The sequence below is a fragment of the Pelecanus crispus genome, chromosome 20, assembly GCF_030463565.1.
Source record: "Pelecanus crispus isolate bPelCri1 chromosome 20, bPelCri1.pri, whole genome shotgun sequence".
Classification (NCBI taxonomy): Eukaryota; Metazoa; Chordata; class Aves; order Pelecaniformes; family Pelecanidae; genus Pelecanus; species Pelecanus crispus.
This window is the reverse complement of record NC_134662.1, coordinates 1,575,372-1,596,313: the sequence shown is the minus strand read 5'-3', so window position 1 is coordinate 1,596,313 and position 20,942 is coordinate 1,575,372. Positions and strand designations below refer to the sequence as shown.

The window sequence follows — 20,942 nt, the reverse complement described above, 5'->3', positions numbered from 1 at the left end:
TTCCTGGCACATCCCCTGAGGGCTGGAGCTGGGAGCATTCCAGCCGTGCCAGTTTGCCATGGTCCAGCTGCACCAGTTTGCCGTGGGCTGCAGTGCCAGCCCCTCGCCGGGCAGGTGACCGAGGCAGGGACAGGAGCGGCCAAGGCCGGCTGGGGAGGGGGCAGCGATAACACCAGTGGGGGCAAACCGCAGCAGCTCTGCTGTGCGCCGAGGGGATGCTGCTCCCCTGCCCTTTCCCTGCCCGGGGGGTCCCACAGACCCGCTGGGAGCACTGGGCTGGTTTCACTACAGCAGGGAGGGTCAGACCCGCTCTCAAAGCCTTGACGATCGAAAGGGGGAAACTGAGGCATGGTGGGCAGGGCAGACGGTGGTTTCCAGGCTCAGAGGATTGGGTCCCTAAGCCATCGTCCTTGCTGCCGACTCGCACCACCTCCCCGCATGTCGGGAAGGGGAAGCTCGTAGTAGTAGCTCGGGTCAGATCGTACTTTAACTGGACAGGTTTGCTGTCCCCGGCTGGTGCCGTGCTGGCACAGACACCCACCCAGCAGCTGGGGTCCCCCGCGGACCCCAACATCCCCCAGCACCCCCAGGTGGGTGAGGAGCCTGAGGAGATGCTGCGTGATCCCCGCGGGCGAGGGCAGGGCTCAGTTTCACAGGGGTGATGCAGAGCCAGGGGGGTCTGCGACGTGCAGCCCCAAGGGGCGGTCGAGGGGCTCGCAGCCCCCCCGACCAGGCCAGGTTGCCCGGGCGTGCAGGGACCAGGACATCGGTCGCCTCCTGGCAGCAACCCCCTGCACACACCCACAGCGCTGGGTGATGCCCCCCAGATGTGCCCCCCGGCCCTGTGAGCCCATCCCCATCGACACCGCGGCGGGGGGGAGCGTGGGGCTGGTGCCTCCTTGCCCGGCACTGGCCAGGGCCCGGGGACGAGCAGCGACACCGCGGAGGGCACTGCGGTGCCAGCAGACCCAGCAAAGGGGGTGCCAGCACCGTGGATCATGGTGGGCACGGGCAGGCGCAGGTGGTTCTGCCCCTGCCCAGCCAGCGGTGGGATACGCTGCGTCTCACTGGGGAAACTGAGGCACAGCGGGCATGCGACCCCCAGCTCCCCAGGGAGCTGCATGTCCCGGGCAGGGCGGTGGGGGGGGACCACCGAGCCCTCGTGGCTTTGGGGAAAAGCAGGGCACAGCCTCTTGCAGTGAACAGCCAGGGCCAGATCCTGCCTCAGCGCCCAGGTGGGACCCTGGGCGGGTGGGGGGCACGGGCGGTCAGCAGCGGGGGTGCGCACGTGCGCAGCCGGGACCTGCCTGCACAGCCGCATCTCCTGGCATGTGCGCACGCGTGGTGCCAGCGCCGCGCACCCGTGCCCATGCGCGTGGCTCTCCTGCTCAGAGGCAGGATGAGGCCCGACAGGGCCTGGTGCCGCCGTGTCCCAGCAGTGCACTGGGAACAGTGGGTGCTGTGCTGGCGATGGGGGGGCCCCCGGTGCTGGCCGGGGTGGGCGCGTGGGTGCCCTGTGCAGGATGGGGCAGTGGCTGCTGGGCAGGGCAGGGCGGTGTCGTGTGCTGGGCTGAGACTCGTGCTGGGCTGAACTGGGATGGGGTACTGGGCTTAACTGGGGTGCTCTGTGCCGTGCTGGGGGCACCCCGTGCTGGCTGGGCTGCGTGTGCCGCATACTGGGCTGGACTGGGGGCACCCTGCGCTGGCTTGGCTGGAGGTATAGTGTCACGCTGGGCTGGGGGGTACCCTGTACTGGGCTGGACTGGGAGCCCCCCCATGCTGGACTGGGAGCCCTACGGTGGCCGTGCTGACAGCAGGGACCAGGACCCCTGCAGCAGCTGCGATGGGGTCTCCCGCATCGCTTGGCGTGCCGCACTGGGGTGCCCGTGCTGGCAGGTTCCCTGGCCGCGCCGCAGCCGGCGGGTGTCCCTGGGGAGGTGGCTGCCCCTCTGCCACCCCCCCCCCCCCCCAACCAGCGACCTTGACCCCAGCGTCTGGGTCCCCAGCAGCCGCAGTCACCTGACTGTCTAATTGGGAACACAGCGGCTGTAAATACTCTCCGATAAGGCCTGGCAGCCTCTCACTTTCCCTGTTAAGGTCGCTCTGTGCCCCGGTTAAGGGGGACCAAGACGGGCCAGCAGCACCAGCCGCGCCGGGAGTGGGACCCCCGGGGTGCTGCGGGGTGCTGCGGTGGGGCGGATGCTCGGCGTTGCCCAGCCCCAGCCCGCAGCGGGCGCTGTCTGTGGGGCTGCGGCTAGCGAGGGGTTATCCGGCCTGCGGCATCGGCGGGGAAACTGAGGCGAGGAGGGACACGGGGGCAGCCACCACGCCCGTGGGACCCTGCGCTGGCCAGGCCGCGGCACCGCTCGGGGTGCGCTGGGCATCCCCGTGGCCTCGCTCGCTCCCGCACGCTCGCTCCCGCACGCTTTCCCCCTTTGCCCCTCTCGCCCTGCAGCCAGCCCCCCCGCAGCACCCCCAGCCCCGAAGGGGCCGGGGGGGGGGAGCGGGAAGAGGCTGGGGGGGATCTCGCCCGCACGGGGCCCCCCAGCCGGGCAGCTCTGGCTCCCCGCAGCCCCCGCGGTCCCCCATTATCAGGCCAGAACACGTGGGCTCTCGGCTTGCCCGCCTACGCCCGGCCCGTTTTGCTGGTGTCAGCACAATTTCCCAGCCGCTGCTCTGGCAACGCCGGGGAGGGGAGGTGGTGGAGGAGCCCCCAGCCCTGCTCTCCCCACCCAGGGTCGGGGGCAGCCGACCTGGGTTGGGCTCCCAGTGTCCCCCCCTCCGGACCGATGCCAAGGGCCAACTCTGCCTCTCGGCTCTTTCTTGACCCCATCCCTCCGCCTGGAAGAGCCGCCCAGCTTTCCGTGCCCCCGGGTGCACATGGGGAAACTGAGGCACGAGCGATGGTGGGCTGGGGGGAGGCCCCGTCCCAGCCCCGCTGGCTCTGGGGGGGCTGCTGTGGGGTGCAGGGGAGCGCTGGACACCTGGACCTGCTCAGCAGCACCGCACTGGCCGCCAGCGCACCCTGCCCTGCACTGGTGGCCCCCGGTACCTCTGTGGGCAGGGGGGCTGCTGGATGGGTGCAGGATGGGTGCACTGCTGGGAGCAGGACTGGGTGCAGGGTTGGTTGGTGGACTGGGAGCAGGGCTGGGTGCAGTGCTGGGAGCAGGACTGGGTGCAGGATGGGTGCAGGGTTGGTTGGGGGACTGAGAGCAGGGCTGGGTGCAGGATGGGTGCTGGATGTGAGCGGGGCTGGGTGTGGGGCTGGGTGCTGGATGTGAGCGGGGCTGGGTGCAGGGCTAGGCTGTGCACACCGCAGTGGGGGAGGGGATGGCGCTGCAGCCCAGAGCTGGGTGTGCAGCGGGGGGGCAGCTGGGGGGGGGGAGCTCGGAGGTCGCTGGTGAAAGTCAAAAGCATTGCAGTAAAATGGTAATCAATCTCCCCAGTCGATGGTGCCAGGACCTTCGAAGCATTACAGAGAGATTCCTCCCAGCAGCTCCCGACGGCAGCAGCCAGTCTGGGGGGGCCAGTGCCCCCCTCCCTGCACCCTCACCTCAGTGCTCCCCACCTCTGTGGGCCCCCCCTCCCTGCGCCCTCACCCTTGTGCCTCCATCCCTGCATCCCCATCCCTATGCACCCAGCCCTGCATCCCGCATCCCTGGACCCCCATCCTGGCGCCCCCCATCCCTGCATCCCCATCCCTATGCACCCAGCCCTGCATCCCGCATCCCTCCATCCCCATCCCTATGCACCCAGCCCTGGATCCCGCATCCCTGGACCCCCATCCCGGCACCCCCCGTCCCTGCATCCCCATCCCTATGCACCAGCCCTGCATCCCCATCCCTATGCACCAGCCCTGCATCCCGCGTCCCTGGACCCCCATCCCGGCACCCCCCATCCCTGCATCCCCATCCCTATGCACCAGCCCTGCATCCTGCATCCCAGCACCACCCATCCCTGCACCACCCATCCCTGTATCCCCATCCCTATGCACCAGCCCTGCATCCTGCGTCCCTGGACCCCCATCCCAGCACCTCCATCCCTGTGTCCCCATCCCTATGCACCAGCCCTGCATCCCGCGTCCCTGGACCCCCATCCCAGCACCCCCCATCCCTGCATCCCCATCCCTATGCACCAGCCCTGGATCCCGCATCCCTGGACCCCCCATCCCGGCACCCCCATCCCTGTGTCCCCATCCCAGCACGTCCCATCCCTGGACCCCATCCCCATCCCGGCCAGGCTCCAGGAGCCAGGGGGGTGGGACAGGGTCAGTGCTGCACCCTCGCACCCTTTGCGGTGCCGTGGGGCTGGCGGGGACCCCGCAGATGACGGGCTCAGCGGGGCGGGGGCCAAGGCTCTGCCCCGCGGTGAGCTTCCCCTGGCAGTGCCTGGCAGCTGAGCCCGGCTGTGTCGTTCCCAGGGCCGTGCGGGTCGGGAGCAGATGGGTGCCCAGGGCAAGCAGGCGGCGGGCCCCAGGGTGGCATCCTGCTCCTGGCACCCCTGGCATGCTGCTGCGTGCAGCCGGCCGTGCCGCCGGCGGCGGACAGCACCCCGGGGGAGGCAGGGACCTCCACGCCGTGCCAGCATCTGCGTCTCCCACCGCCTGGCAGCCCCTTATCTCCCCTCACCAGCCTCGCCGCTGGCTGCAGCGCAAGGCAGATGGCACCAATCTGCCGGGGAGCCCGTGCCAGGGCTCTCGTCCCGAGCGCGCCTGCCGGCCGTGCCAGCCCGGCCGTGCCAAATGTCTGCGTGGTCCTTCCAGATGGCGGAGCAGGCATTTCCCCGGGCAGCGCCGCTCCGCCAGCCCCCACGCAAATATTTATCAGCAGGGTCGTGCGGAGATTGATGGGGTGCACAATATTTGGGCTCTGCCGTTCGCAGAGCTGGGCGCCGGTGGGAAGGCGGGCCGGAGAACCCCCCCAGCACGCAGATAAACACGTGCAAACCCTCCTCCCGCTCCAGGTATCTCCCCACTCCCAGGCAAACAGCCGGGGAGGCCAGGGTTGAGGGGAGCGAGATAGGCAGAGCCCCCGCGGGTCCGGGAGGAGAGACCCCCCGGGAAGGGGCACAAAGGGGCACAAGGGTATGAGACATCGGAGGATCGACGGGGGCTGCGTTCCTGTCCCCAGGAGCTGCGCGCCGCAGACGCGGGGTGGCAAGGGGCTCACCAGCGTGCGGTGACCCCAGCCATCCCTGTCCCCTGCGGCGTCACCGCCTGGGGCACCCGCTGTCGCCGTGCCCAGCCCCTCCGCGAGCCCAGCGGCGGCAGCAGCCGGGACGGTTTCGGCACGCTGGAGCTCTCTGGATCGATGTGCTGGCGACCTTGGGGAGGTCAGGGCTTCCCCGGCTCTCCCGCAGTGCGCCGAGCCGGCGGCGTGCCGGAGCCAGCCGGCTTCCCCGCAGCGCCCAGCTGGCAGGGGGCAGCCCCGGCCCCACGTCACCAGTGAAGTGAGTTGCCCCATGCTCAGCCCCGCGGCCTCGGCTGGGGTGAGCGGTGCCTGCCAGGGACCTGGCACGGGGGGCCGTGGCCCGTGGTGCCGGGCTGGGGGTGCAAGGGGCCAGAGCGGTTCCCCGTGCCGTTCGGTGCCCGATGAATAAAAGATGAGCGAGCTCCGTCTCGCAAGCACCTGCCGCCCCCCGCCTTCGCCACCCGCCGTCCCCCCGTGCTGGCAAGCGCCGTGCCCTCCCCGGGGTCGCAGTTGCCATCCTGGCCGGGCGCCCGGCTCCGTGCCGCGCTGGCGAGGGACAGCTGGGGCGGCAGATGCCCACGGCGCTCCCTCCCGCCGGCGGCCGCGGGCACGGAAGGGGGGAACAGACGCCGCCACCCCCCCGCTGTGCCGCTGCACCCCCGAGCCAGGCTGGCACTGACAGCTGGGGCCTGGGGTCCCCCGCTGTGCCGGCCCCCGCGCTGGGGTCTCGGCCAGCCCTGGGGGGAGCCTGAGCCTGCCGGCCCCAGCCTGTGCGGCCTCAGGCCTGGGCCCCGGGGCGGGAGATTCCCCCGGTGCAGTGGGAGCGATGTCTGCGGTCAGCGTGGGGGTGAGGCGGGGGGCGAGGGGGCCGTGGGGCGGGCCCGTGGGACATTGCGGGGGGGCTGGCTGTGCCACAGCCGCGGCTGGCTCTGTGCCGTGGGGCCGTGTAATGCTGTAGGACCACGCCGTGCCGTGGGGCTGTGCCGTGCCGTGGGGCTGTGCTGTGCCGTGCCGTGGGGCTGGGGTCGGTGGGGCAGTGAGGTGCCCAGGGCCGGGCCCCTGGGCAGGGCGGGCAGGGTTAGTGGGTCCAGCAGGGCAGACGGGGGCCGGGCCTGGGACCCTCTGGCTGCACCTGCAGAGCTGGGGGGTCCCCCCGTCTCCCGTCTCCTTCCTCCTGCCCTTCCGCCCTCCTGTCTTCCTCTGCATTCCGTTTTCCCTTCCCTCCCTCCCTCTTCCCTGTGAGCTCTCTCCCTCTTTCCTTACTTTTATTTTATTTTGTTCTTTCTCTTTTCCTTTTTTCTTTTTCTCTTTCTTTTTCTCTTTCTTTTTCTCTTTCTTTTTCTTTTTCTTTTTCTTTTTCTTTTTCTTTTTCTTTTTCTTTTTCTTTTTCTTTTTCTTTTTCTTTTTCTTTTTCTTTTTCTTTTTCTTTTTCTTTCTTTTTATCTTTCTTTTTCTTTTTCTTTTTCTTTCTCTTTCTTTTTCTCTTTCTTTTTCTCTTCTCTCCCTTTCCCTTTCTCTCCACTCCCTTTCCCTTTCTCTGCACTTTCATTTCTTCCTTCCGTTTTGGTTTTTCTTCCTCCCTCCCTCCCTTTCTCTCCTTTCTCTCTCCTGTCCCTCTCTCCTCTCTTCCATCCCCTCCCAGCAGCTGCACCCCCAGGTGCCCCCCAGCCCGGGGCGTGGGGGCTGGGTGCCAGCATCCCGCAGGAGGGGTCCAGGGGGGGCGGGGGGCTCAGCCGTCCCTTTGTCCATCCCACTCTCTTCCGTCCCTTTGTCCGCTGCCATCTGTCCCCGCTCGCCTCTGCGGGTGCCGGCAGCCCTGGATGCGGCCCAGGCCTGGCAGGGCCGAGCGAGGGGGCGGCCGCGCCGCCTGCCTGGGGGGGTTCCCCCCAGCCGCTGCCATCTCCCCGTGCCGGCCGGGGTCGGCCGAGGACAAACCCGCTCGCTCGCAGGCGCCGGCCAACGTGCTCGCGCCTCCCCAGCCTCCCGCCCGGGCCAGCTGGCTGCAGCCGGCGAACGTGGCAGCGGGGCGCGTCCGTCCCCCCCCCACCTCGGGGGATGCCTCCAGCCAGGACCTCCCTGGGGTTTTTGCTCGGCTGGGGGAGGAGAAGCTGCTGCCCCCGCAGCAGTTGCGGGCTGGCAGAGGGCAGGCTGAGACCCGGCGAACTCATCTCACCCCCTCGTGACACCGCAGGCCTCTGGGCATGGCGGGGGGGGGTGGAGGGGGAGCAGGGCGTTATAAAGGGCATGGCGGAGGGGTCCAGTGCCCCCGGCGCACCAGCCGGCCCGGCTGAGCCGGGATTTACCCGGCACACACGGCGTTTCTCGGGGTATTATATAAAGGAGGTTACACAAGCGGGTCTGTTCCGGGTTTTACGTAAGGGCCACCCCAGCCCGCCCGGCAGCGGGACGGGCAGCGCCGCTCAGACCAGTGGGGCCACTGTGGGGTGGGGGTGTGGGGGGTCTGGCAGGGAGGGGCCCCCAAATCACCACCCCCCCAGCCTCGCCCACCCCTAGCCCTTGCAGTGGGGCCGCTGCCCCACAGCGCTCAGGCTCCCTCAGGTCTCCAGGTGTCCCCCATCCTGACCAGGCTGTTCACTCTGGGCCCTAATGATGCACGCTGGGGGGGAGGGCCGGCCAGAGGCACTGGGGGAGCCATGGGTTGCTCGTGGGTAAGTGCCGGGGCTGCGCCGCCACTGAGGGAGAGGCATGGGGACAATTCCCTAGGGGACATAGCCCCAAGCCGGCCCCAGGGGAAACTGAGGCACGGGGCAGAGCCTGCAGGTAGCGGCGCTGAGCCCTCTCCCATCTCCTGCCCTGTCACTAGCAGAGCTGGGGGGGGAGGACGGAAGCTGCTGCCCTCGCCGGGGGGGCGTGGGCCGCCCATACCAGCGCCAGCAGCTCCACCGGCCCCAAGCATCCTCCAGCCTCTGCGCCTGCGCCCCGCGCCGCTGCCGGTAACGCCGTGCCCTGTTACCATCAGTGCTCAGGCACAGAGCCAGGGCTCTCCCGCAGCTGTGCCAGCCCCGGGGGGGCACCTGGCCTGCAGGGACACCCCCCCCCCCGGGCTGGCCCTGCTCCCCCGGGGTCGTTCCCACGCGCCGAGGTGGTGGGCAGGGAGTCGCCGTGGGGCCGGCGGCACTCTGCCAGCCAGCGGGGCCGGGGTGCCGGGGATCCATAATTCAATGGGTGGCATCAGTCCAGGCTGCCAGCGCGGCCGGGAGCCCGGGCAGCCCTTGCTCCCCCCGGGCACACACTTTGCTATTTTTAAAAGCGATTGGATCAACCTGTTTGGGCACTGAGCGCTCTCCCCCTCCACACTGGGGGGGACCCTGGCACTGAACCCCTCCCCCCTGGGCTCCCCGCAATGTGGCAGCAGGGACCCCCCCGCCTCCATCCCCCATCCCGGCCCCAGGGGGTGCGGAGGGTGCGGGATCTCCCCCATCAGCGAGGCCGGGGGGCGTGGGGGGCTCCCCAGGCTTCTTTCGCCTTCTCGGTGCTGCCGAGCCACTTGTTGGGTGCTGGATTTGGTCCCCCCCAAAACGTCCCTTGGGGGGAGCGAGGCCGCAGCGAGAGCCCAGCGATCCCTTCGCCATTTTAGCGCGCGCCGGCCAGCCGCAGGCAGCCGTCACATGGCGGTGAGAGCAGAGTTTGGCCCGGCCGCGCCGCGCCGGAGGAGGCGGCCAGAAATCTGCTGACGAGCTCGCCCGGCCCAGCCGCAATGATCGCCAGCAGCTGGGGGGGTACCGAGCCCACGGCCCCCATCCTTGCACCCACATGCCTCCATCAGCGGGGACACGAGGGTGCCGGGAGGGGACAGTCCTGCTGCCAAACCTTGGAGCTCGGGAACGTTTCCGATGCTCCTTGGGGTGCCGTGGCTGGGACTGGGGTGCTCGGGTTGGGGGGAGGCCCCCGGTGTGCCCCCCGGGAACAGGGGTGCGTGGGGTGGCGTCGGCGGTGCTGGATCAGGGTGATGCTGGCCCGGGGGGGGGGAGGCACAGGGACACGGGGGGCACCCAGGGGGGCGGGGGGTGCACAGGGTGAGCGAGTGGCCCTGCCGGGTGCCCTGGGGGGAACAGGGGCCAGGCTGGAGCGGCTTTGTGGGGAGCTGTGCCAGGAGTCCTGGGCGAGCGAAAGTCCGCATGGAGCATCTGGGGGTGAGCCGAGGTCCGTGTGGGATTCGTGTGGGGCATCTTGGGGCGAGCAGGGGCCATGTGGGGTATCCTGGGGCCATGTGGGGTATCCTGGGGTGAGCTGAGGTCCGTGTGGGGTCCGTGTGGGGCATCTCGGGGCGAGCAGGGGCCATTTGGGGTATCCTGGGGCCATGTGGGGTATCCTGGGGTGAGCTGAGGTCCGTGTGGGGTCCGTGTGGGGCATCTCGGGGCGAGCAGGGGCCATTTGGGGTATCCTGGGGCCATGTGGGGTATCCTGGGGTGAGCTGAGGTCCGTGTGGGGTCCGTGTGGGGCATCTCGGGGCGAGCAGGGGCCATTTGGGGTATCCTGGGGCCATGTGGGGTATCCTGGGGTGAGCTGAGGTCCGTGTGGGGTCCGTGTGGGGCATCTCGGGGCGAGCAGGGGCCATTTGGGGTATCCTGGGGCCATGTGGGGTATCCTGGGGTGAGCTGAGGTCCGTGCGGGGCATCTCGGGGGGAGCAGGGTCGGTGCAGGGTATCTCGGGGCGAGCAATTGCGGGAGGTCCCGTGGGCCGAGCCGAGGGCCGTGCGGGGCACCTCGGGGGCCGCCGGGTGAGGGCAGAGCCCGGGGGGCTTCCGAGCAGCCGAGCACCCCTGGGAGCGGGCGGCCGGGTGCCGTCCCAGGGGCGAGCGGGGGGCCGGGAGCCCCAAGGCAGCGGCGGGGGGGGCGCGGGGAGCCGGGCCGGCCTCGGGGCTGCAACCGCGAGACGCTGCCTGGTGCCTTGGCCGGGCTCCACCGCTAACCACTTCCAGAGCCGCTGCGAGATTTGTTGTTTTAAGAGGCGAGGAGGGGCCGTGTCCGGCCGCGCGGTGCCCGCGGGTGCACGGGGGGTCCCTGCTGCCGCTTGCCCCCTTCCCCGGCTCGCTTGCGTCCCGCTCGCTCCCGCCACCCGCTCCCGCGTGCTTGGGCACACGGCGGCTTTCCAAATGGGGGGAAAAAAGGGAAAAAAAAGAAAAATGGAGAGAAGGGGCGGGGTGGGGGGGAAACCCTGCGCCCGTCGCCGGGGGAATTTCTGCTCCTTAAAATGGCTGCCTGGAGGAAGCCAAGTGTGCGGGCAAGCAGGCGGGCAAGCGCGCAGGCACGGGGCTGGCTGGCGGCGGGATGCGGCGTTGGGGCGGGATGCCACGGGGCCGCCGGCGTGGAAGGGCTGCCAGGCCGGTGCGGGTAAAGGGTGGGGAGGAACGCTGGCAACTGGGGAGGGAGACAAAATGGCTGCGTTCGGCATCGACGTCAAGCGGCCCGGGGGGTGGCTCGGGCGGCGCCCGGGGGTGTCGGGGCGGGGGGCAGCGCGGTCCCGCTGCCCTCATGGCTCGGCCTGGCCAGCCAAAAACAACCGCCCCAGGAGCCGCACGTGCACGGGGGACTGGGGGGAGCACGGGGCGGGGGGGGGAGAAAAAGGGGGAGAAAAAAAGGAAAGAAAGGGAAAAAACCCCAAGCCGCGGCAGGCGGGCTGGCAGCGGCGGCCGCTCTGTTTTGATGGTGGTGTTTGGATTGTCGCGGCCCTTTCCCGGCATCAGCCAAAGCTGCAAAAGAGAAATGCCGACAGCCAAGGGGTGGGAGGAGGAGGATGGAGGAGCGGGAGGAAGGACGAGGAAGGGAGGGAAATGTGTGGCAAAGGTTTTGGAAGGGCTTTGGGAGCAGGCAGGTGAGGGGCGCGTGGCCTGCGCCGGGGTGTGCGGGTGCCGCTGAGCTCAGTGTCTGAGCTGGGTTATTTTTAGCTAAGATGGAGCGGGGATGGCGGGGGCTTCGGGGGTCGGAGCGGGTGCTGCCCCGGGGCCCTGCTGCCCTCCGGGGAGCTTGGGGGAGGCAGGACGAGGTGCCACGGGGCGGCGAGGGCGATGCCCGGCCACGGTGATGGGGCAGGGATGGGTCATGGCAGCAGCTGGAGGGAGGAGAGGAGGCAGCGAGGCAGGAGCGGGGCCAGGCGGCTGTCACCCTGCCTCGGGGCGGCTCGAGCGCCATGGATTTCCCTCCTGCGGGGAGCCGTGCCCGTATCCTGCATGCCAGCATGGGGGTGTCCCCGTTCCTGTCGCCGGCGGGGGGGATGCAGGGAGGGATGCGCGGTGGCTGGGTTTGTGCAGGCTCCGTCACGGTCCTGCTGTGCTGCGGGAGCCGCGGGCCAGACCGTGCCTCAGTTTCCGCCCCCCGCAGAGCGGCGAGGGCAGCTGCCGGGGCACTTGGCTGGCAGGCATCCCCGGCTTGTACCGGCGAGGGGTGGCTCACCCCGGTGGCTTTTTCCTCTTACAGATGCAGAGCAGAGCAGCAGCCCCCGGACAGGCATTGGCTCGGACCAGGAGGACAGCAAACCCATCACGCTGGGTGAGTGGGGCAGGCAGGGCTCAGGCAGGGGGTCAGGGGACACCTGAGCCCGTCCCCAGGGTGGCAGAGGCAGCCCCTCGACAGGCGGTCGTGCCCTCCGTGCCAGCGGCTACTGCCAGCTGCTCCAGTGCCCCCCAGTCCCAGCCAGCCACTGCCTGGCACCTGTAATGAGCTGGGCATGGCCTCAGCCTCGGCCAGCAGAGCCCCGCCGGGGCTGTGGTCCTTGGGGACAGCAGCTGCCATGGGGGTCCCATGGTGGAGGTGCAGCCCCCAGCCCTGCCGGTGCTCTCAGCCGCAGGGAAACTGAGGCACAGAGCAGCCCTGGGGTGTCCTTGGCAGAGGGGAGCAGTCAGGGTGGTCCCTCGCTGGGGGAGGGAAGTGGAGCAAAGCCGGCTGGGGGGGTGTGGCGGGGGATTTGAGGACGTTGGGGTGCCCTCGAGCATTGCCACAAGACAGTGCGGGGCAGGAGGGGTGGTCCTGCCCACCCCCGGCAGCAATCCCTCCTCTCTTGCGCACAGATTCGACAGACTTCCAGGAAAGCTTCGTCACCTCGGGGGTGTTCAGCGTCACCGAGCTCATCCAGGTGTCCCGAAGTGAGTGCCACCATGGTGCCACCGCTCCCCCGGCTGCCCGGGCACAGCAGTGCCCCGACAGCTCCCCCGTCCCAGCTGCGGGCTGGGGCTCCCCTCCCGGCCGGGCGGGGGGCAACGCCAGGCCCCCCCTGATCCCCCTCTCTCCCCGCAGCACCGGTGGTGACGGGCACGGGGCCAAACTTCTCCCTGGGGGAGCTGCAGGGCCACCTGGCCTACGACCTGAACCCCTCCAGCACCGGCATGAGGAGGACGCTGCCCAGCACCTCCTCCAGCGGGTAGGTGCTGCTGGGGCGATGCTGGGGCGATGCCGGGGCGATGCTGGGGCGATGCCGGGGCCAGCCCGAGCATGGCCACGGGCTGCTGGCCATCTCGCCGTGGGGCAGGCGGGGGGCAGGCCGGATCCTGCCCCGGGCTGGCACTGATCCGTTCCCTGCCCCCCAGGAGCAAACGGCACAAGTCGGGGTCCATGGAGGACGACATCGACACCAGCCCGGGGGGGCGAGTACTACACCTCCTCCAACTCCCCCACCAGCAGCAGCCGCAACTGGACAGAAGACATGGAAGGGGGTAGGTGCCTCCCTATAGGGGCCTCCCTATGGGTGCCTTCCTGCTGCTATAGGGCCCCCGGCCAGCGCACCGGTTCTCCACAGGCACCGCTGTTGGAGCTCCCCGTGAAAGCCCAGGCACTCCGTGCGTGCCGTGGGGTTGCTATAGGGCCCTCAGGCCAAAGCACGAGCTGGCTATAGGTGCCGTGGGGTTGCTATAGGGCCCTCAGGCCAAAGCACGAGCTGGCTATAGGTGCCGTGGGGTTGCTATAGGGCCCTCAGGCCAAAGCACGAGCTGGCTATAGGTGCCGTGGGGTTGCTATAGGGCCCTCAGGCCAAAGCACGAGCTGGCTACAGGTGCCGTGGGGTTGCTATAGGGCCCTCAGGCCAAAGCACAAGCTGGCTATAGGTGCTGTTGGGGTTGCTATAGGGCCCCCCGGCAAGGCACTTGCTTCTCTGCAGGGCTGTGGTGTTGCTATGGAGCCTGATCAAGGCACCGGCTCTCTATAGGTGCCACGGTGTTGCTATAGGACCCCCCTGCTTGGGCACAGGCTCTCTGTGGTTGCCGTGGTGTTGCTATAGCAGCCCCCTTTAAACACAGGCTCTCTATAGGTGCCGTGGTGCTGCTGGAGGCCCCCCCGATGTAGGCACAGGCTCTCCATAGGTGCCACCCTGTTGCTACAGGACCCGTTTAGGCACGGGCTCTCTCTACAGGTGCTCTCTATAGGGCCAGCCCAGTGCCCCAGCCCCACGCCAGCCTCTCCCAGCCCCACGGCGGCCACTGGCGCTACGGACAGCTTGCTTTCTTGCTTGGCGGTTTTTTTCCCTTTCCTGTCTAGACAGCCCCAATTAGCTGTTCATTAAGAAAAGGGGGGGGCTGGGCTAATTAAAGCGATGCTGCGGGGCTGGCATGGCAGCTCCCACGCCCCGGGGTGCCTTCGCTTGGCTCTTATCCTGCCTCCCCGCGCCCCCAATGGCAGGGCAGGATCCGGCCCGGCCCCCCAGCCCTGCCACGGCCTGGGGTGCCCGGCTGGGGGGCTGGAGGCACCGATCCTGTTGGAAGGAGGCTTGGGGAAAGCAAGTCCTGGCCCAGGACGCTGCCCCATATGTGCCGGAGGCCGTGCCCCATCCTGCCCCACCGCCAGCCCCATGGGGCTGGTGCCGCGGGGGGCGGGTGGGAGGCAGGAGGGTCCCGGGGAGACGTAACCCCCTCCCTGAAGTGTTGCACGCGGGCGTGCGTGGCCGGAGGGAGCGGTGCAGGGGCATCCCTGTCCCCTGCTGGTGCCCTGATCCGCGGAGGGGGCGAGGGGGACCCGGGGGGGGGCTCAGCCGTGGCGGCGGGGGGGTTATGGCAATCCCGTACGGGATGTTCTGTGAAATCCTCCTAACCCGCGCTGAGAAGGGGCTAAACCCATTACCGGGCCCAATGGCCAGAGCTAAAGCCATGGTGGCAGGGGATTAACGTGCCCACCACCCCCTCCCGCTTGGCCCTGCGCCCTGGGGTGGCCCTCGGGGAGCTGGGCGTCCAGCGCTGCGTGGGGGTCCTGGGGGCCGGGGCTGACGGTCCCTGCGGGGTCACCGCCCCGGCCCGGCCCCCTTCTGCCTCCCCGGGAGCTCCCTGTGCTGGCAGGATGCGGCCCCCAGCCCCGGGGTGCCGGGGAGGTGGGTGCCCGGTGGGGGCTGCAGGGTCACAGGGGCAGCCGCGGGGGCGGCCACTTCTGCACCCGGGGTGGGCACGCGCACACACGCGCGTGCTCGCGTGCACAGTTGTGCGCAGGCACACGCGCACGCTCTGGCCGATGCCCGTGCGTGAACACACGCTTGCACACACGTGTGCATGTACACACGCTCACACAGGCGCACACAGTTGTGCTGGTACACACACATGCACGTGGACACATGCACGTCCATGCACGTGCGCAGGTGCGTGCACGCTCATGTGCACACATATGCTGGTGCACGCACGTCTGTGCGTGTGCACACCTGTGGTACACCCCTAGAGATGCCCGCACGCGTGCACATCCTCCTGCAGACGCACAGACGTGTGCACGCACGCGCGCACACTCACGCCCACGCACCCTTCCCGTGCCCAGCCTGTCCCCCCGTCGCCCCAGGAACGAGCACCCCAACCCTGTGCCGGGCTGGCAGCAGCGCCGGGCCTTTGGGGTCCCGTGGTGGGTGCAGGGGTGTGACGGTGCGCGCCGCTTTCCCCAGGCATCTCCCCCACCGTGAAGAAGACGGAGATGGACAAGTCCCCCTTCAACAGCCCGTCGCCCCAGGACTCCTCGCCCCGGCTGAGCAGCTTCACGCAGCACCACCGTCCCGTCATCGCGGTGCACAGCGGTGAGTGTCCTGGCAGGGAAACCGAGGCACGGAACGAGCGGGCGAGCGGGCAGGGGGCCAGGGCAGCGGCTAGCTCGCAGTGACGCCGGTGGGTCCCCCCCTTCTGCTCTCGCCCGCAGGTATCGCTCGAAGCCCGCACCCGTCGTCTGCGCTGCATTTCCCCACCACCTCCATCCTCCCCCAGACGGCCTCCACCTACTTCCCCCACACGGCCATTCGGTATCCGCCTCATCTCAACCCGCAGGACCCGCTGAAAGATCTTGTCTCGCTGGCCTGTGACCCGTCCAACCAGCAGCCCGGACCGGTAAGGATCCGGCCCCATCCCTGCATCCCATCACCGACCTCACCGTGTGGCGCCGGGGACTGCTGCCGGCCGGGCTGCCGGAGGAGCGTCCCCTGGATCGTCTGCCGCCACCGCCGTCACCGCCACCACTGCCGCCGCATGCGGGGGGTCGGGGTGCTCCGGTGGCACCCGGGCACCGGCGCCCAGCCCTGTGGGGCCTTCCTACCGCTGCAGCTGGGGCTGAGCGGCTCCGGCTGGTGCCTTGCGTCGGTTCGGGAGCGCCGCTGCGCCTGGTCGGTGTTGGCACCTCATTTCTCTGGCGATGGAGGTGCCGTCCCCTGGCTCAGCACGGGGTGCCGCCGTGTAGGGGAGACGGGGCGATGGGTGCTGGGGCTGAGCCGTCGGCCAGGGCTGGGGGTGTCTGGTGGGAGCGGGGTGTCCGGCAGGGGATCTGTGACCGCCGCCGAAGAGCCAGCGTGCCTGGGAGAGCGATGGGCTCTGCGTGCCCCGTCCGCCCACGCGGCCGGCTGGTGACCCGTCACTGCGCCGTGTCCCCCAGCGTCCCCGCGCGGGTAGCAGGGCCACATCATGCTGCTGCGTGCCTTTCCTCGCCCCAGCACCCCACGCACCCAGCACCCTGCGCACCCTACGCACCCAACACCCTGTGCACCCAGCACCCTGCACACACGGCACACAGTGCACCCATTGCTCCATGTGCCCAGCACCCTGCACACGCAGCACCCTGCACACCCAGCACCCCGTGCACCCAACACCCCATGCACCCCGCACCCCATGCACCCCCACCTCGCAACCCGTGCTCCCAGCACCCTGCACACACAGCACACAGTGCACCCAGTGCACGCAACACCCTGCACAGCCATCACCCGGTGCACCCAGCACCCCATGCACCCACCCAGCCAGGCTCCCTTCGTGCCCAAAGCCAGGGGCCGGGGGTGGCCACGTTGCTGCTCCTGTGCCCTGCACCCCCACTCTGCCCCCCAGATGCAGAGGGTCTCAGGGGAGCCCCTTCTGAGACCTGCTCAGCACCCGCCTGCTGCCGGCAAGGCCTGATGCCAGGGTGAGGGGTACAGCCCCTCTTCCCCGGTGCAGCGGCTCAGTGCCGGGCTGGTGGAGGCCAGATTTGGAGCAGCCCCCCGCCGGGTCGGGCGTGGGGAGCTGGTGCAGGAGCCTTTGAAGGCTGGTGCCGAGCCAGCGCTGCGGGGTGCCCCCTCCCCGCAGATAAGCAGCTTCAAAGGCCTCCCGCCGCCGCAGAGAGGGGGGCACGGCGCCCCGGCTCTGGCATGCGCCGCCATGGGGCACGGCCCCCCCCCCCCAGCCCACCCCGAACCCCCTGCACCGCCGTGATTTCGCTCTTGCCAGCGCCGACCGTTCAGGGCTGCTCTGAGACCCAACAAACTCGTGTCAGCGGTGAGGGATGCTCCGCACCCATGCCGGGCGGCACCGGGGGCTCACCGGGCCAGCTTTGCCGGTGCTGCGCGTGCTTCCTAATGGCTTGTGCTGTTTGTTTTTCTGTCTGTGTTGTGTCCCCAGTTAAATGGAAGTGGTCAAGTGAAAGTGCCCAGCCACTACCTGCCCACGCAGATGCTGGCGCCGCCACCTCCCCCCGGCATGCCCCGCTTGGCCGTCTCTCCTGACACCAAATCCACCACGACAACTACCGAGGGAGGGACGACCTCACCGACATCACCCAGTAAGCACCCCGCGGCGCCCACCCCTCTCCCCGGCCCGGCCGGCCCCCTCCTCTCGCAGCCCCCCCAAGGTCCCCCCCGTCTCGGTGCTGCTGGGGGGATGTTGGTGGAGGTGGCCTCCCCGCAGCCGGGGAGAGGGCGGCAGCCGGCACGCAATGAGTTTGCTGGGTCTCAGGCAGGTCGGAGCGGGCAGGGTTTGGGCAGGCGGCTGTTGCGTCCCCCAAGCCGGGGGGTCCCGTGCCGGTCCCAGGGACCGGCCCGAGCCCCGTGTCCCTCTGAGATGGCCGGGGGAGCGGGAGCGGAGCCACGATGGGGCTCCCCCAAGCCAGTGTCCTGCCCAAACCCCCCTGGCACGGGCAGGGCTTGCGGAGCAGACTGTCGTCTCTCCGTGCCTCAGTTTCCCCACGAGCTGGCGGCGGCGGTGCTGCCGGTGACGCGGGGACCAGCCAGCATGGCTGGTGGCGCTGGGGCTGGGGGCAGCATGCCTGGCTGCGCTGCACGGGGCTGCCGTCCTCTCACTGCCATGGGGGTCCCCAGCGCTGGGGACCCCGATCTGATCAGGGGCTGTGAAGCAACGTGGGTGCAAGGACTGCGTACAAGCCGCCCGGAGCCCTTGGCGGGAGGCGCCTGGGGGGCCGTCGGTAGCAGCGGTGGTTGACATGCTCATCCCCCTCTGCTCCACCTCAGGGGGCTTTAGCGCCTCGGCCAGGAGGATTTTGGGGCACTGGGCCCAGGGCCGCAGAGGGGAGACGCTGGTGTCACCCCTGGCTAGCATCGGGGCGCGTGCCGCAGCGGTGGGACGCTGTGCCATCGCCGCGCTCTGCGAGGGGGTTGCTCCTGTCCCTGTCCCGCTGCGTGGGACACCTCCCGGTACCCCGCGAGGCTGCCGCGTCCCCTCAGGGTTGAGCCCTGCCCGGGGGCACCGTCCCCGGGGGACTGGCCGCTGCTGGGTACCGCAAGCCAGCCGGCGGGTGTCAAGGTCATGTGGCATGAAGGAATCAAAGCCTGGCCGATCTGGAGGGAAGAGCTCGGGATGGCGTGGCCCGGCCAGTGACGGGGCCACGGCCATGGGGAGGGACCGGGCAGTGCCAGTCCCCCCCGGGGCTCGGGGAAGGATGCGCGTGGGGACACTGGTTGTCCCCGAGGGCAAGGGGCGCAGAGGCCAGCTGGCTCTGAGCCCCCCGTGCCCCCCCGGCAGCACCCTGCCTCCGACGGGGCTGAGCCCAGGAGCTCAGCGGGGCCGGGGGTCCCACTGCTGGACCCCCAGCTGGGGGTGGAGGTGAAAGCTGGGGGGGACGTGGCCGAGCGGAGCTGGTGGCTCCCGTCGCGCTTGCCCCCCAGCAGCTCTGCTCGGGAGGCCGCAGCGCCGGCACGGCAGGGGAGCACCCGTCTGCGCCCGCACCCCGGGGGCGTCTCGCCCCCCAGCCTGCCGTCGCCCCAGAGCCGCCCCTCCAGCACGGCACAGGCACGGGTGGCACGGCCCCGGGCGCAGCATCCCCGGCCTCCGCTCGCCTTGCTGCCGGGGCGCAGCCAAGGACGTCACCCGGCCGCCAGCTCCGGGTGCCCGGGACACCCATCCCGGCAGCACCAGGGAGCGGGCCGGGCTTGGCCCCGGGGGGGACGATGGCGGTGCCACCGGCAGCCCCGTTAACGAGCTCTCGTTTGTTCCCCAGCCTACTCTGCACCAGGCACGCCCCCTGCGAACCGTTCCTTCGTGGGATTAGGACCAAGGGATCCTGGGAGTATCTATCAGGCACAGGTGAGAGCGGGGATGCTGCTGGGGGGACCCTCCTGCCCTCGCCCCGGGCACCGCCGCCGTGGCATCGCCGTGGGCATCGCTGCCGTGGGCATGGCCGTCGCAGGCATCGCCGTCGTGGGTGTCGCTGCCGTGGCGTTGCTGACGTGGGCGTCCCCACCATGGCATTGCTGCCGTGGTATTGCCGCAATGGGCATTGCCGCTGCGGCACCGCTGCCATGGGCATCACTGCCACGGGCATAGCCACCGCAGGCATCGGCACCGTGGCATCGCTGCCCTGGCCTTGCCACTGTGGGTATTGCCGCTGCGGGCATTGCTGCCTTGGCATCGCTGCTGCAGGCATTGCCGCCACGGCATCCCCACCGTGGGCATCGCCACCCGGTGCCGGGGCCTCGGGCGCTGCTGGTGGCTTGGTGCCGCGAAGGGTCCCCCAGGGCAGAGGGAGGTCGCTGCCGTGCCCACGCCTGGCACCTTGCCCTCCTCTCGCCAGGCTCCGGCTGTGCCCCACTTGGCACCACGACACAGCCGGGCTGCCCAGGAGCCCAAAGCATCCCCAAATGAGGGGCACCGAGTCCGTGTGCCCCCTCTCCAGGTGGGCACGGGCACCCTGCTCTTGCCGACTGCGCCCGCCGGCCGCTCCAGCTGCAGCGGGATGTGGCGTGCGCCTTTCCGGGGGCTTTTCATTAGTCCTGGGTATTTTTTAACCGGTAGTTCGTGAGCTGGCGCCAGCACCGTGGGCAGTGCCGCGGGGCCAGGGCAGGGGTGCCAGCACCTTGCCTCACTTGTGATACGAGCTGGCCGGCCTCAGCAGTCCCAGCAGGGGCGGCTTCGGGAGGCGGCAGCCCTGCCCGGCGCGCGAGGCCAGTGCCAGGGCAGCGGGACGGGTGTGTGGATGGCGCCGTCCCGGGGGCACCCCGGGGTGCTGCACCTGCTGGGGGCGAGGACGCGGGTGTCGAGCCGTGCCGTGGGGCACCCGGAGGTGCTGTGCTGTGCCAGGGTGCAGGCACTCAGGGACCACGAGCTGTGCCGTAGGGCACCCCAGGGTGCTGTGCTGCGCCAGGGTGCAAACGCTTGGGGACAGTGAGCTGGGACGCCCAAGGGTGCTGTGCCGTAGCAAGGGGCAAACAATGGGGGCCGGACTCTGACCACAGCCCCCCACCCTGCCTCGGTTTCCCAATCCCAGAGGCGGGCAGGGCGCCGTGGGGTGGGCACCCCGAGGCCTTTGGGTCCCCGAAGAGGAGACGTGGGGCAGCACCAGGAGAGCCGCGGGGGAGCAGGGTGCTGGGGTCCCTGCACGCCCCCCGTGCATGTGTGTCCGGTCACGCTCCAGGAGCCTCCCCAGGGCTCGAGGATGCTCTGCGTGGGGAAACTGAGGCACGGGGAGACGAAGCGGTGTCCCGCGTTCCTGGTTGGGGTAGCTGAGACCTGCTGCTCTCAGGTCATGTGTGGTGGGGCCAGGAAGGGTTAAGGGAAGCGGCGGCCCCGAGTTGTCTCGTTGCCAACAGAAACCAGACATGAGGTAATCAGGGACGAACTTGAACTTGGGGCTGGGGTGGGGGAGACAATGGGAGGGTGGCAGGGGGCCACGCTGCGGGGTCCCCAGCCCTGCCGCCCCCCTCTCCGTGCCCAAGCGGGGCTGTTCCCTGGGGAGCGTCGCTTTCGCCATGGAGGTGCAGAGGGGCCGGCCACCAAGGGGGGCACGGGTGGCCCCGCCGCAGAGGACTGACAAACTCGGTGCAGGAGTGGGGACGCCAGCCCGTGCGGGGCAGCAAGGCCAGCCAAGCAGGGTGGCAGCGTGGGGACAGCTGTCTCGGGGGGGGGGGGGGGACGCCGAGGGGACGGAGCGGCTCCGCGGCGCAGAGCACTAACGCCAGCCTCTCTCTTCTCTCCCGGCAGTCCTGGTACCTGGGATAACCGCCGCCGTGCCGCCCCTTCGCCTCCCTTCTCCTCTGCTTTAGGCACCCCCAGAGGAACATCCCCGTCCCCGAGCACCAGGCCCAGCCTTGCGGTGACG

At 69.8% G+C, this 20,942-nt stretch overlaps 1 protein-coding gene across 1 annotated transcript in view; it reads left to right on the top strand.

Annotated features, from left to right (window-relative positions):
• NFIC (nuclear factor I C) overlaps positions 1-20,942 on the top strand; it is a 39,609-nt gene extending 18,667 nt beyond the window's left edge. The window contains 10 exon segments of the mRNA XM_075723835.1: positions 11,628-11,699; positions 12,218-12,292; positions 12,444-12,567; positions 12,734-12,785; positions 12,787-12,859; positions 15,052-15,180; positions 15,300-15,484; positions 17,015-17,174; positions 18,846-18,931; positions 20,825-20,942. Of these exon segments, the coding sequence (XP_075579950.1) occupies positions 11,628-11,699; positions 12,218-12,292; positions 12,444-12,567; positions 12,734-12,785; positions 12,787-12,859; positions 15,052-15,180; positions 15,300-15,484; positions 17,015-17,174; positions 18,846-18,931; positions 20,825-20,842 (974 nt within the window). The 3' untranslated portion in view covers positions 20,843-20,942.